The 16,285-nt window shown below is 44.7% G+C and overlaps 1 protein-coding gene across 2 annotated transcripts; it reads left to right on the forward strand.

Annotated features, from left to right (window-relative positions):
- The first annotated feature begins 358 nt into the window (after nucleotides 1-358).
- Nucleotides 359-15,981, forward strand: arhgap45b (Rho GTPase activating protein 45b). Of its 2 annotated transcripts, none has more exons than XM_047342873.1 (24): nucleotides 359-759; nucleotides 1,827-2,070; nucleotides 2,910-3,092; nucleotides 5,440-5,580; nucleotides 5,789-5,873; nucleotides 7,044-7,116; nucleotides 7,225-7,300; nucleotides 7,935-8,066; nucleotides 8,260-8,321; nucleotides 8,426-8,536; nucleotides 8,639-8,719; nucleotides 8,802-8,969; nucleotides 9,163-9,300; nucleotides 9,403-9,599; nucleotides 9,713-9,831; nucleotides 10,353-10,439; nucleotides 10,590-10,691; nucleotides 10,797-10,960; nucleotides 11,296-11,484; nucleotides 11,558-11,695; nucleotides 13,010-13,281; nucleotides 13,388-13,625; nucleotides 14,807-14,906; nucleotides 15,059-15,981. In XM_047342873.1, exons 1-24 carry the CDS (start codon nucleotides 472-474, stop codon nucleotides 15,499-15,501), a joined length of 3,831 nt encoding a protein of 1,276 aa, XP_047198829.1. In that variant the 5' UTR covers nucleotides 359-471; the 3' UTR covers nucleotides 15,502-15,981. The 2 variants fall into 2 exon arrangements, with proteins under 2 accessions (XP_047198829.1, XP_047198830.1); XM_047342874.1 differs by lacking the exon at nucleotides 359-759 and adding an exon at nucleotides 1,151-1,309.
- The last annotated feature ends 304 nt before the right edge of the window (nucleotides 15,982-16,285 follow it).

Genomic DNA, 16,285 nt, shown 5'->3' on the forward strand with positions numbered 1-16,285 from the left:
GTATTCAGCAGAGATTTAAGTTGCAAACAAGTATTTAAGACGAGATTCTTCTTTCCTTCCATCACAGACCTATGAACACACACACACACACACCCTGACTCTGTATAAATGTGCAGGTGCACATGGATGAGGAAGGTCTCCATCAGAGCTGCAGGTCACATGGTGGAAACACACGTGCGTCAGGATGAATTGATTCCTCTTCATATGAACGAGGCAGTGGTTCGTGCGCGTGCGTGCGTGTTGTGCGTTAACCCTCGTATGGAGTCGGTGTGTAATTGTGTGACACTTTCAGTTGCCGGGAAATCAAACTTTGCGTAAAGGTCCGATCACCTCCTCTCCCCCCTCTCCCTCTGAGCAGGCGCGCACACAGCGGATGCTCGTAGCAGCGCACACAGACAGTTTGCGGTGAGAGCAGCTGTCTGTCGCTCTGCCTGTCTGTCTGTCTCTGCGTCAGTGAGCCTGCGCGGCTCGATGTGCGACAGCGGCAGGAGGAGGAAGACGGACAGACACTTCCCCCCTTGGCTGAAAGTCGGCCTGGATGGCACCGAGGTCCCGCTGAACGCAGCCGGCAGCAGAGCACCCAAGTGGCGAGTTGGGGGGTGGGTGGGGGGCCTGTACGTGAAGCTCCGGGAGGTGGGCATGGACGGGAAGGGGACCCTGAAGCTGTTCACCCGGAAGAAGCGGGAGCTCATCAAGACGCCGTCCATCTCGAAGAAGAGCCGAGCGGGAAGCCCCGGGCGCCAGAGCAGCGCACAGTCAGTGAGTAGCATCACCTGTGTGTGTGTGTGTGTGTGTGTGTGTGTGTGTGTGTGTGTGTGTGTGTGCGAGAGTGAGAGCGTGTGTGTGTGTGTGTGTGAGTGTGTGTGTGTGTGAGTTGGAGAGGACAGGGCTCCAGACCAGGGGTGATGGTGTGTTTGTGCAAACTCTACTTCCACCAGATATAAATACTCTTTGGTAAAGTTTGGTTTGCTGGGTCTGCTGTGTTCAGGGTGAGATACGCAACTCGTCTGTGTGAAACCACTTAAACCTTCATGATGCTGCAGAGCCCGAGTTAAATATTCCGATAATTGAGTGAGCGTGTGTGTGACTGCATATAGGAAGTCCACCTTGTGCGTGTGGGTTTTGTCGTGAATGCTCTTGCGAGATCACTCTCAAGCCGCCTTGGAGACAGAGCAGTAGTGGGGAAGGGAGCATGCTGAAGCGTGGTGGCAAAAGTAGCTACAACCCTTACTCCACGGGTCAGAGGGTTAAGAAAGGCGAGGACGGGCTGGACATACTGCCCAACAAGCACAGCGTATGGCTCAAACAGGTACGTGTGAGGACGTGTCCAACGCAAACGGCAAATATGCGAGGATGCTTTTCTGATCTGAAGTGTTTATAGGAGTAAATCGTGCTCCTTGACATCGTCAGGCCCCAAAGCAGTGGGGCCTTCAATCTGCCACAACTGGAAACAAGATGCACACACACCAGGCTTTAAAAAGTGACTAGTTTGTAGACGTTAAGGTTGTTTCCACCTCTGGAAATGTCACTGTTCCTATTCCAAACAGTAAACGGGCCGTTCTGTTAGTCCACGCTCTGCTCAGTTTGCCACACCCAACCACAGTTTGGAGCCAGGAAGTGTTGCGCAACGTAGCGCAGGATCTTGTGAAAGTTTTCGTGTGTGTGTGTTCACCAACAATAGTGCTGTTTGTGTGTTTTGTTTTGTTTTGTTTTTAAGGCCACAACAGCAAAGAGTGGTCACATTGATGTGTTTGTGCCGTTCAGCACGCGTGTACTGGATCATGTTATCATCTTGACCTCTCTCGCTCTTCCTGTCCTCCTCCCAGCTGTCAATCCTCACGGAGCAGAGCCGGAAAGATGCCGGCGACGTCAGCCTCTCCTCTTTCTCCTCGACCACTTCCTACTCTTCGACCCCCACTGCAGTCTCTGCCGGCCTCCTGGACCCCTTCGTGTCGTGCCCGGGGACTCCGAGCGCTCAGCACAGTAAGCTGATGCAAGGGATGGGCTGCCCGTCTCCGGTGACCACCCTGAAGAGGCCCACCGCTCTGAGCAGACACGCCAGCGCCGCAGGTCTGGTTCAAACGCATCAGTAGAGCACAAACCTCCACCAAGGCCCAACAGTCTTGCATGTAATCAAGCTGCACTCACAGATATCACTTCCCTAAATGTCCCTTTTCATCACAACCCATGAATTGTTCCCTGGGAAAACAGTGAAAATGTTGAGAAGCACTGATGCTATCTTGCAATGTTAAAGAACCGACATTTAATGTGATCGTCCCTGACCCGTACCTGCATCCACCAAGTTCTGTGGAAATCTGTCCAAACAACCAAACCAACAAACAGGAGGACAGGGGTGACAATAGAACCTGTTTGGGACAGGCCTCACACATACTCTACACAAAATATTACACACAATTTCAAATTGTCAAAAATTTTGCAAGAAAATGCTTTACCTTTTTTTAATTTCACCGTTCACATAAACACTAACCAGAGATTTTATTATTGATTTTTCTTTTTTTTTCGGTTAATGCTTTAGTCCCCAAAATGTCCAAACTGTGAAAAATGCTCACATCAGGTTGATTTATTTTAGCTACACATTGAAATTCAAAGACATTCGATTTATGTGGATTTAAAACAATACAAAACACCAATTCAAATTTCATTAAAAGAAATAGTTAAAACTGATTTTTGAAGAGTTGGATGAGAGCATGGATTCCACTGTGATGCCTGTCTGTTAAATATGAACCAGCTGTGTGCTAGCTTAGCTTAGCATAAAGACTGGAAACAAAGGAAAACCTTTAGCCTGGCTCTAATTCAACACGGTTTGTTTGCTTAATCCTCACAAATACCAAAGCATAAAACTATGTGTTTTAAGATGTGCTGACCTGATGCGCTGCGTGTCTCCTCAGGGTTCCCATTGCAGTCATGGGTGTTCACCAAGGGCCATGGGAAAGGGGCCTTGACCCCAACTGCTTCGTCCGAGAGTCCAGAGAGCACGGCCATTGAAGTTGAGGACATCCCGGCCCTGCTGAGAGACGTGGCGCGCTTCGCTGAGGCTGTGGAGAAACTGAAGGATGTGGTGCTGGCTGAAGGTAACAGGCCAAACTTCAACCAGCCACAGATCCACACACAAATATTTACTGTCTAATCCATAGACTGTAAGATACAGATGAATGACGTGACAGCTCCCTAAAAATAGTGCTCCAGTGTAGGTCATAAAACCTGCCTCCTCCCTGTTACTGGATGGGACATGGATCAAACTAAAAAGTCAACGTACGAGACAGTGGGAGGAAGTTGAGACGCATCCTCTTTATTTACGGTCTATGGTCTCACCTTTTGAGTTTGGCTCCTGTTAGAAACTTGTTCTGACGGCTCGTTTTCTGTTGATTTGGGTTTGAACTGAGCACTCTGGTTAAAAACCCTGATCCTCGTCCATCCTGACCACTGTGGAGACAAAGCCCCTGTGCCCCCTCCCCCTGTGCGTGTGGAGGCATTTATAATTGGACAGTGCGTCTCTTTTTGTTTGTGTTGCATTCATATGAATTTCAGTTTGACGACAGAACAATACTGTCTACTTTCTATTCCCTTTTTGACCTTACACGCTCTAGTTCATTGCGACAAGGACAAAGGAGGGTTTCTGTCAGTCGACATCAGTCCTGTTCACTCACAGGTATGAGGGGTAAGGAGGTGGAGGAAGTCGGGGCGGGGGGGGGTTGTCAGGGCAACCCTGCACAACCAATCGAACCAGTGACTGAGCTTCCTCTCTCCAAACGAAGGGTTACGTTTCCGCTGCGCACACAGGGTAACCGCACTCTTGTCTCCAGCAGGAAGCTAGCTTCTTGTTTACTGCAGCCTTGCAGTCCCACACTGCTCTTCCCCACAGCAGAGTAGCATGGCAGAACACCTATTCTTTCCTCCTGGAGTAACGAGTAGTGCTTCAGACTTGATTCCACCTGTTGCCCAGACTGAAACTTTGACCGAGCCAGTTTGAGTCATAAGGTATTTTCTCTGGTTTGTCAGAGCAGATCCCCGTGGCTCCGATCAGAAAGGCCGAGCTGTGTTTCGTGTCCTTCACTGTTCTGTCGTGTTCTCCGCCCAGTGTGAGCTCTCTAAACAGGAAGCCATGATGGATAGTCTCTGACAGAACGGCCTCGTCCACACTTCCTCCTCTGATAGACTCGCTGCATCACTGTGACCCAATGCCTCCTCCTCCTCCTCCTCTTAATCAGCAGCACAATCAGAGTTTGGGCCTTGTCTCCTCCCGTACTGCAATCCAGAGACCTCCTTAATCTGGATCTCCGCTGTCCTTTTTAGGTCCCACTTTAATTCTTTAACCACAAACTGGTTTCATACAGAAGAGAATACGTGTGTGTATATAAGGTGTTGGCCGAGCAGGTGCGAAAGCAGATGTAGCAAAAAAAACAGAATTGATCCCTTCTATTGCAAAACAATAGAAGCAACCACATGCTCTGTGGCACTATGTTCAGGTCACCGTGTTCTTTTTGTCTGCTGCTGCTTCTGCTCAGACATCCTGACACGCATTTTCAGACAGACTGTGGGAGGACTGAGTGACCGGCTGCCCTCTGACCTCCTCTGTGAGCGAGCCGCCTCCATCAGAAGAAGGATGTACAGAGGACTAAATGAAACGTGTGTGTGTGTGAGGGAATGAGGATGCGGGCTGGAGCTGTGTCACCAGTGACATCAAAGCTGGAGAGCTGACACAGCCTCGACCCGACCTGTCTGACCCTCTGTCTCTATTAACAGCAGAAACGCTGACTTGGCGAGAGTTAAAGGAATAGATGCACATTAACGGAAATCTGTGTATTGGCTTCCTCGCAGAGAGATAAGAATAACTCTACTCTCATCTGTACAATGAGTGTGACGCAAGAGCTAGGAGCCTCTTCAAGGAAATGGAACAAAATCCTCCAAACTTCAACAATAAATATATTCTTTCTTGTTTGTTTAATTGGTACGTGTGTAAGTCTGTAGAGGACTATTTCCTGCAGGCAAAGCTGTCTGGACTTTCCACTAGTTCGTTGTTCAGAAAGTGAGAACATTAGGTGAACTTTATTTGTACTTAAAGTTGTGGTAGAATGGACCTAACTCTTTATTATTGATGCCTTTAACGACACTGCAACATCTGAGAATCAGGAACTGTCACCAAACTACAATTTTTTTTTTTTTTTTTGTGACAGCTGAACTGACATTAAACGCTAGAGCCCTGAAGGCACCACAAAGGAGCAATCCCTCAATGGTCCCAGTTCACAAATGCATTACCGTGCAGTTATGATTGTTATGAATTATGATGTGACTTTGACACAAACATCTAGAAAACCACTCATGTGGCCTCGTAGTGTTATCAGGTTTGAATATCCTTCACTTGATGCTTGTTTCAACCACTACGTGTCCTCCCTCCCTCCCTCCCTCCCTTTCATCCAGGTAAAGAGAGTCAGCGGCCCGTGGCCCACGAGTGTTTGGGTGAGGTCCTGCGGGTGCTGCGTCAGGTTATAAACACCTACCCTCTGTTGAACACAGTGGAGATCCTCACTGCTGCCGGAAAGCTCATATCCAAGGTCAAAGGTCAGTCGGTGCAGGAAAACCCTCAAACATGAACCCTAAATGAATGAAAACTGATAAACATACATCTTTCCAGCTGTTTTTTGTAATTACACTGATCTTAGAACCCAACATTGTGAGTGAATATACTGTAGTTATAATGGCGAGGTGTAACTGATGGTCGGCGGTGTTTTCACAACTGAAACATGAATACGTGGTTGTGACTTTTCAGGTTTCCACTATGAGGCTTGTAACGAGGCCGACAAGAAGGACTTTGAAAAGGCCATTGAAACCATCGCAGTTGCTTTTAGCAGCAAGTAAGTACCTGGTACACCTTTTTATAATATTTAATACTGTAACCTGGCCATAAACTTATGGTGAATACTAGACCACACACTTGTTACTGGTATTGATGCGATCTTTGCTCCAAAGTCAAAGTCTGTACAAGAGGGCCAGTAATTTACCTCTTTTACAGACGGAACAGGTAGTTCTCTCTCTGTGTGTGTGTGTGTGTGTGTGTGTGTGTGTGTGTGTGTGTGTGTGTGTGTGTGTGTGTGTGTGTGTGTGTGTGTGTGTGTGTGTGTGTGTGTGTGTGTGTGTGTGTGTGTGTGTGTGTGTGTGTGTGTGTGTGTGTGTGTGTGTGTGTGGAATGAGAGAGAAGTGCAGTGATGGTGACACATTTGCATGAGGCAGAGCAGAAAACAGGAAGTGGTTTTTCTTCTGCTGTGTGACACAAAACCAGAAGTTGTTGTTCACCACCTGGCTGCTAAATGAACAGATTGCTACAGACTGAGGAGATGATATCGACTGTTCGCAGGATTTAAGATGCTCAAGAGGAATCAAGACTGAAATGATTGATTGATTGAATCTGCAACTAAGAACCCATCAAAACTGTCTCCAATACAAATGTTTCTATGTGAAAAATTACACTTTTTTCTTTTTAAATAACTTGAAAGTTAAAAAGTAAACTTTGACTTGTAAAATGTATTCCTCTTGTGTAATTGAAGTATATATTGGGCCAACAGTAAATCACATGCTTATCAGTGACAGGGCTTAGATATCTGTCATAGGAGGAAGTGAGTTGGCAGACAGTTGAAATCTGCCTGACGTGTCTGTTTCCTCATTCTCGCCTCTGTTTTTCTGCCCATGACCTGAAAACAACAGTTTGCTTGTTTAGCCTCTTTTGTAACTGTCAACAACCAAACATGTCACAGTTTTACTTGAGTGGATGAGGCATTTGAAGAAGAATACAAGTTACTGTATGGCAGAGTAAATTGATGTATAATATGAGGAGAGGAAAAGATCAAACCCGGTAGATCAAAATCAAACTTGATGTTTTTATCACTTGGTCTCCTCAGCACTTGAGTTTTTTTTTTTTTTTGTTTCATTTTTAAAACCGCTCTACACTGGTGGTCATCTTTTTACAAACTGCCCCAATGCATGCACAGTGTCTCTGTGCTGATGTAGAAGTGTTGTTTTCTCCTCAGTGTGTCTGAGCTGCTGATGGGAGAGGTGGACAGCAGCACGCTGCTCTCCCTGCTGCCCACCGAGAAAAGCAGGGTGGGTGAACATTTTTCACAAAGCAACTCATCTACCAGTCTCCGAAAGAGATTTACACTCACAACTTTTCATGTTTATGACAAATGAATGGTCTTTTGTGTTGTGCAGTCGTTGGAGAACTTGTACAGTGCGACAGGCCAGGGAGCGGACGGCGGCCAGTTCAGGAGCGACCTGCAGGACATGGGTAGGACATCAGTCCGTCCTCTCCTCACACTGCAGCTGATCTCTGTGATACTTCTGCACATTTGTGATTCCAATCACTCTTGTTTTCTCTTTCATTTATTTATATATATATATATATATATCTATCTATCTATATATATATCTATCTTTTGTTATATCTAGATGTGTGTGTGCTTTGTCATTTACATTAAGAGGTATTGATGCAACCTTGATTCAGACTGAGTGTAAAAAGGGGTAAAACACAACAGTAACAAACAGTTATCACCAAAGTAAAATCTTAAACTAGAATAGAACACACACACACTCATAGATCTCAGTCACCTAAGTATGTCTGATTTCTTTACATTTAAGTTCGTCAATTATTCCCTGGGAAACTAGTCAGACTGTCTCCCAATATTAAAGAAAGTAAAAACAAAAGTCCTTGATCAGTGCCAAAATTTATTGGGTTGTTCTGTGGCGCATACCACATCCTTCCAAGTTTCATAGAGATCAGTAGTTTATCGTAATCCTGCTGACAAACCAACCAACACACAGACAGGGGTGAAAATGTTCTCGCACACATCATCCTCATCTGACTGTCGTCACAGTAACGGTTTGTGTAGTGACCTGTGTTTGTGTTGTGTATTGATGTCTAGGCCGAGTGGAGGAAGTGGATGTGATCCTCCAGCGCAGTGAGGGAGGAGTGGACTCAGCTCTGCTCTATGCTAAAACCATTTCCAAGTACATGAAGGACCTGATCAACTACGTGGAGAAGAGGATTTCACTGGGTAAGTGGGAAACTCCGAATTAATTCAATCATGTCGAGGTTATTTGTCAGAGAAGAATTTTAAACACATGTTCGACCTTTGCGGACTTGTTTTGTATTACCATAATTGTATTGTCCAATATTTTAAAATGAATCGCTCAGTATCAGTTTGTGTGGTGACCTATCATTGTTAACTGTGTTCTTCTATTTACCAGAGACTGAGTTCTCCAAAGGCCTGCAGAGATTATACCAGTCCTGCAAACACAGCATAACGCATGTAAGCCACTCTCTCTCATTGATAATCTGTGATACTGAATGTTCAAAAGCTAGAGTTTTACATTTAGTCTTACTCTTTCTTTCTGCGTTGTTTGCTTCCTCCAGCCCCACATGCCGCTCTTCTCCATCTACTCTCTGGCTCTGGAGCAGGACCAGGAGCAGGGTGTGGGTCTGCAGCAGGCCAACAGCACCCTGTACAACCAGACCTTCATACAGGTAACCTCTGTCTGCTCCCGTTAATCACCCTGCAACAGTCGCTCATAACCTACTGCTGCCGCTGCGCACGTGATGTTGATCTGTCTCCGTTTGTCCTTGCAGCCTCTGCTGCAGCGGAAACAGGAGCACGAAAAGAGACGGAAGGATATCAAGGAACACTGGATTCGGGCAAAGAGAAAACTGGTACAATCTCAAATTCTGTATATGTTAGAATTTTATCTCTCTAAGAAACGGAAAAGAGCAAAGTTTGTGTGTCTGCGTTAAGATGGAGTGTGAGGCGAACCTGCGGAAGGCCAAGCAGGCCTACATGGCTCGCTGTGAGGAGTACGACAAGGCCAAAACTGCAGCCTGCCGAGCCGAGGAGGAGGGAGGAGGATCGACGGCAAAGTCTGTGGAGAAGAAGAAACGATTGGAGGAGGAGGCTCGCAACAAGGTTTTTATCAGCTACTGTAGTTTTTGTCTGCATGTGTACTGTCACACATGATCTACATATTAAATTATTTTAAAATGTATTTGTTTATCTACCTGCCACATTATCATGATCAACGCTTTGTGCTTTAAAAAGAAAAAAACAAGAGATTGGAAGCAAACAGAAAATAAGAAATGGTGTGTGTTTGCATGTGCAGTCCGACGAAGCGGAGGCCACCTACCGGACATGTATCGCAGACGCCACCGCTCAGCAGCTGGATCTGGAGCACTCAAAGGTCACGGTGCTGAGGCAGCTGCAGGACGTCGTCAAACAGAGCGACCAGACACTCCGCTCGGTGAGAGTCATCACGAACAAACACGCGTGCACAACTGAACCACCGGTCGTCCGTGTACATCGGAATAATATCAACTGTTCTCTGCGTCCGCTCCTCCTCCAGGCGACCATCTCCTACTACCAGCTCATGCACATGCAGACTGTGGCTCTGCCTGTCCACTACCAGACCCTGTGTGAGAGCAGTAAGCTGTACGACCCAGGACAGCAGTACGCCGCCCACGTGCGAGACCTGCAGCTACCAGAGCAGCCGAACGTCAACTACACATTTGAGGCCTACTCCCCGTCCAGCTCCTCGTCACAGTAAGAGAGAGTTTAATAAGAACCACAGTTACCCGAGTTTTCAATCGCAACTTTAAAGGAAAAAGTACTACTTTTGAATAAATTGACTGTCTTGTAATTCCACATTGGTGCAGCCACGGCCACAGACTAAGGAACGACAGTTTCAACACAGAGCAGTCGAGCCACACAGACAGTCCTGCTGCCTGCGCGGATACAGCAGCTGCTGATAAAGAGGCAGAGGCTCAACGCAAGAGTGAGTGATCCCTGCTGACGTCACTGTGCCGCCGTGGTTCTTAAGATTATTATATTTATTATAGGTGAAGAGTAAACAGTAGAGCCCGGCCCATTTATTGTATGGCCGATAATATCAGCTTAATAAAGAATAATATTGGCTTTTACAGATATATTGGTATCTGTGTATGTTTGCCATGAGACAATCATATGTGGACTTCTTTTCTGTAAAATGTCTGTTACTTTACAATTGTTTATTTTCTTAGTTCAAGTTCTAAATATTTGATTGTATTTGTGTTTTTCTTTTTATTTAAAGTTGTTTGTATTGAAGTTTATGGTGAAACTGTAAAATATCAAGCCTCAATTACATTCGTTTGGGTTTTATTTTAACATCTTTGGAATCAATGTTTTTTCAGTATCGGCTCCCAAACATCCATATCAGTCGGGCTCTAGTAAACGGCAGTGAAACGATGAGCGTTGCAGAAGAAATATTAAGTCAAGTTTTGATACTTTGTTGACACTTTATACTTCTGCTGTCACCAGGACAAGGCCACAAGTCGTGGGGCTCGACGGTGAGCGATGACAGCGTTGGAGGAGATGGAGGCCTCGAGTCTCCCACTGTCAGCACAAGTAAGCAAGAACTGATTCACAGTAGCACACACACACACAAATATCATCTCTATGTAATGATGAGGAAGAATTTGTCTTTTTCTCAGGAGAAATCTTGTTGGAGGCAGCAGTATGTCTGAGAAATGTATTTAAAGTGTATGTTGATTGTAGGTGACATCAGTAAAATTGTTCGCACATCATCCACTGGAACAATGTCGTCCAATGAAGATGTAGATGAGAAAGACGGGAATGTAGCTTCATTCGAAACTCCAAGTAAGACTCTCAGATTACATTTAGATTTTTTTTTATGTAACTATTCTGCTAAACTGAGAGAAAATGTGGGCTATCTTTTTACGTGATGGGGATCTTTTCCTCCAGATATTAATGGCATGGATCCTGATGTGGTGGTGTCCACCAGACCTTTCCGTAACATCGGCCTGTCCAAAGCAGCCCGGACCCACCGACTGAGGAAGCTGCGGACCCCCTCCAAGTGCCGCGAGTGTGACAGCTATGTTTACTTTCAGGGGGCTGAGTGCGAGGAGGTGAGTTCCTAATCATGTCTCCAGACAGTCAGATTTGTGTCCTGACGAGAACTTCAGCATGTGATTGGAGAGCTCGTATTTTATTACCTCTTCTAAGGAGCTTATGTTTTCATCAGCATTTGTGTGATAGTTTGCAGGATAATGCAAAAATATACTCAACCTATTTCCAGCCTGACCCAAGAAAGAACTCCAAACCTTTTGGAGCGGAGCTGGATAAATGTTCCTGGAATTACTTTTTTCAATTTCTTTAACATGGCAGATGGGGTGTGAGCCGCCTGCCCTTCTCGTAAAAGTTTTGGACTTCATCTAGTCGGTGCCTTCTTCTCTGTCCTCAGTGTTTCCTGGCTTGTCACAAGCGCTGTCTGGAGACTCTGGCCATCCAGTGTGGCCACAAGAAGCTCCAGGGCCGTCTGCAGCTGTTCGGCAGGGAGTTCTCTCAGGTGGCCAGCTGTGCCAGTGACGGGATCCCCTTCATCATCACCAAGTGCATCTCTGAGATCGAGAGACGGGCACTCAAGATGAAGGTGAGAAACCTTTCCTCAGCCCCAGAGCAGAAGTCTCATGTGTCTGGTACCAACCACTGCTTCCTCCCTGCAGGGCATCTACAGGGTGAACGGGGTGAAGACTCGAGTGGAGAAACTGTGTCAGGCCTTTGAGAATGGCAAGGAGCTGGTGGAGCTGTCCCAGTGTTCCCCACACGACATCAGCAACGTTCTCAAGCTTTACCTCCGACAGGTACACACACATGAAAGTACACGCAGACATATTTTCATCTGAAGTGTGGCAGAAGATGCACCTGTATCCTCTACTTGTTTAAGGTGTCCTTGTTTTATAACATTCATGTTTTGTATCAGGAGATTCTGGCTTGGTTTTCTTTTTTTAAAGTAAAAAATTCTATCATACACTAGATGGACAAAAGTATTGGGACCCACCTCTTAGTCATCGAATTCAGGTGTTTCATTCAGTCCCATTGTCATTGGTTGGACTAGGCCCCTTTGTTCCAGTGAAGGGAAATCTTAAAGCTTCAGCTTAACGAGACAATTCTATGCTTCCAACTTTGTGGGAACAGTTTGGGGACGGCCCTTTTCTGTTGCCGCCCCAGTGCACAAAGCAAGGTCCATAAAGGCCTGGTTGGGTGAGTTGGGTGTGGAAGAACTTGACTGGCCCGTACAAAGATTCCCACAGACACAAGGAGACAGTTTTAGCTACAAATGCCATATTAATGCCTGTGGATTTAGAATGGGATGTCATAAAAGCTCCTATAGGTGTCCCAATACCTTTCTCCATATAGTCCATCTGTCGTAACTGTAGTTCGGTGTTTTATTAATGGCGTTCATTGGACAAGTGTGATTCTTTCAAAACAACCTTTACAAATGGATAAATAAGTTAACCATAAAGTAGGCTACATTTAAAAGAAATCCAATTTGTGATCAAGATGTCACAGAAGCGTTTCTTTTTTTACTTCTGAAATGAGATGCCCAATCTCTCAAACCCAAATATAACTGGATCAAACTAAACAGACGGGGACATATTTGCTTTCCAAGTAAAGGCTAAATGAGAGGCTCTTTGTGGATTTTGGTTGGACTATCATTAATTCAGCGGCACAGAGCAGAATTTGTATCTTAAGTGATTGCAAGATGCCTCTGTAGATTGTCATGGGAAATTCACAAATATTTTAATTAAAATTTAATTTATTTTGAGTGTTTATTTAGATCTTTTTTGCTCAAAGCTTATTTCGCCAAAGTCGCAATAAAAATCATTTGAAAATACTACATACTACCCATACACATCTATATCTACATATACATACACATGATTATAAATACCTGTGAACACACACAGTTTAATATATATTCATGCCTAGTCACATACACAGTATATATAAACAATATAGCTTTCCATTAATCCTTTTACTCCTGTGAAATGTAAAGTACTTATGTGTTTTAAAGTTATTTCTAACTTTCTCTTGTTTCACTGTTGATAAAATGTGTGTTCACACCAAGTTCTACCCCTAACACCCTGTCTGTTTCCTTTGTCTTTCGCCTCCAGCTACCAGAGCCCATCATGCTGTTCCGCCTCTACAACAGCCTGATGGGTTTGGCCAAAGAGAGTCTGCAGAGTGAAAGTGAGACACCTGAAAGAGAGGAGGCCGAGCCGAGCAGTGTTAACTCAGCAGGGGGTCGGGGGCCCGAGCTGGTGGATCTGGGGCCTGACACTAATCCAGACATCCTGGTGCTGGTGGACAAGCTGAAAGAGCTTCTAAAGGAGCTGCCCAAGGCTAACATCGCTACACTGCGATACATCATCCGCCACCTCAGAAGGTCCGTTATTACACCACTTCTAGTGAAGAAAGACTTTTTTTTTTTTTAATGAGTGATTAGGTATATAAATGTAGTTTTGATCATTCCCCTAACTTCCTACTCCCAGGATCGCAGAGCTGGAGGAGGATAACAAGATGAGTCCCAGTAACCTGGGGATCGTGTTTGGCCCCTCCCTGATGCGGCCCCGTCCGACCGGCGCCACGATATCCCTGTCGTCTCTGGTTGATTACCCCCATCAGGCCCGCATCATAGAAGCCCTCATAGTCTTCTATTCATCCATCTTCCACTCCAAAACCTCTCAGTTGCAAAAAAACTGTCGCTCTGACTCCGACGCCACTCAGCAGGTAGACCTCTCAGCAGACAGTGTGTTAACGTATTTTAATCAGAAAATTCATGAAATATATTTTTGGACACTACAAGTGTTGAGCCTGTATCCGATGCTGAAAGCATAATTGTATAGTTTAAAGGTAATATCTGAATAGGTAATGAATGTGACTGCAATATACAGTATATCAGGAACGCCTGGAGGAAACCTCATTACATCATTCATTACATGGCTGCATTCGGAAAGTCCAAATATTTGTGCCTCCTAATCCCTGTCCCTTGACCCCGATGCAAAACATCATGAGGTCAAGGAAAGATGTGCAGGAGAATCTGTAAGCAGTTAGGAAAGGAGAACCACAGTGTGAAGAAAAAATGCAACTCCACTTCCCCTCAGCATTTTTTTTAAAACCAACTTTATTTATAACAGGAGACACTTAGACTGCACGGTACAGTGATATCAGGAGCTCAGACGTGCATCAGTTCTGGATTGTGTCAGGAGAATATAATGGATGCTCTGTTTTTTTCCATATTTACATGGGTGTGTTCAGGTGCAACTACGAGGTTGTGTCACTTTAAATTTGCTACCTTTCAGAAAGGAGATAAGTTTGGAAGCAATGAAGCTCCTTTCCTCATCATTTAGAGAATTCAAACAGCTCTTAGTATGGCAGCCGCTGAAATACTAAATAATCTAAATTACTAAATAAAATGGACTATTCCAACGCACCTTAACTTTCACTTAGAGTCTTAGACTGATGGTCAACGGTCACCTCACACATTGTTTTTGACCACAACTTAAATGTTCACATGCTAATTCAATTTCATACAGACGTCAAAGGTTCAAACGAATTGACATTGTATATCCAAGAGGTCAAAGACTACAAACATGTATCTGGTAAGTAATTTGGCTTTTAAGGGCTTTAAGGCCTTTTTATGTAAAGATATAATCTTCACAAGAACAGTGAGCCTATTTTGCAAATGTCAGTTTGACAGGTAAGAGGAAATGAGCTGTCATAAATCATTTATTTCCATTACAAAAACCTGATATGATGGCAAGAAGCAAAAATATGGAAACGCATTTATTTCCTTTTACAGTGATGGCCTATACATATAATTCATTAGGGTCCTGTACTTCCCTCTTGATTTGCAGTTTAACTGAAAACAAACACTAATGCAATCTGTTAACTTCCTCCTTTTGGATCAGGGTGCGGTTGCCAATGAGGAGCTGGTGAGTCCTGGTGATGGAGAGGAGGATGGAGGCACAGAGAGTAAACCAGACTCTGACAAGACGGAGGAGGGATGTGGTAAGTTGTCATAAAGGTTAGCTACGCATAATACTGTTGTAAATTAAAGCACTTCCTCTTGTAGTTCCTGCTGAGTAAAAAAAACATTTATCATGTCTTGTATTTGACCTGAGTGTGAAAAATCAATGACCTCTTTATCCCCATCCATTCAGAGAGTTCTTTGGGCTCCAGTGAGCAGCTCCCCGACTCTGACTTCGAGCCGGATGAAAGCGAGCAGAGGGCCGCACACCCACACTGCCTGATAAAGCAGGAGAGCGAGGTGAGCGTGGACGACGACCAGCTGAGCTACAGGGACAGCCTGGACCTGTCCAGCCAGTCTGCAACCAACACCGACCCAGAGCAGGAAGTGGATAAAGACCAAGAAAACCCAGCAGGTATAGAGCCCCCTGCTCTGCCAGAGAGCGGGCCCCCTGATGAAGACACTGGGGCGGAGCAGACCCTGAGCACCTCCCTGGCCGAGCTCAATGTGAATCAGTCCAACAACAACTACCCATATTCCCCTATTTTAAGCATGTCAGGGCTTGGGCTGGCGCGTCTGTGTGGAAAGAAATTACCCTTAACTAGGAACAGGGACAGTAGCCCAGAGTTTGTCTGATACCATAGTGTAAAATCTGATAAGGTCCAGTGACCGGAATCAGTTTTTTGTGCTTTAAAATCCAGGGAAACTTCAAACTGAGCGTTCTTTTATAGTGAACATCAAATTTCATTTTAACCTGTGCAGATGTTTTTTGTAGCTGTACCGATTTATCCTCTGCACGCTTACTGCTGTTATAAGCAATTGTTCCTGTCATTTCAAGAGTTTTGACTCCAATGATTTAAAAATGTTTTCTTTTGTCTGTTTTCCATTTTTAAGTGTTATCCTCATTGCTCTTACAATCCTGAGGAAAAGTGAGATGAGTCATGTCAGAATGTGTACAATGCAGATTTTTTTAAAAAGTAAATTCCCTTTCAAGTGCTGCAGGTTCCTTTTCAGCACTAAATTAAAAAAAATTTATGTAATAGTTTCTTATAAATGTTGCCTGTATTACCTTCATGGCTGTTTGGTCTATTTTAATAAAAATCTTATTTTACATTTGTCCTTGTTCCATGTATGATCTTGTTTTACAAGCCAGACTACAGAAAAATGTTTGCCGAACATGACCATGAAGAAAATGGACGAGTTAATAAAGAGTAACTACCACTGACGTGAATTCTCAGTGACCGAACATTCACTTCCTGGTGCTGGAACAGTTTACTACAGTGGGTGGTAACTCTGATCCCGGACACTAGGGAGAATAAGCAGCCAGTTCTCAAAGCGTCGCCTACACGAGCTAAAGTATGGCTTTTAAATGGAGAAAGAAGGTAGGCATTTAAAATCATTAGTCTAATGTAGACAGGTT

This window comes from Hippoglossus stenolepis, chromosome 14 (genome assembly GCF_022539355.2).
Source record: "Hippoglossus stenolepis isolate QCI-W04-F060 chromosome 14, HSTE1.2, whole genome shotgun sequence".
Taxonomy (NCBI): domain Eukaryota; kingdom Metazoa; phylum Chordata; class Actinopteri; order Pleuronectiformes; family Pleuronectidae; genus Hippoglossus; species Hippoglossus stenolepis.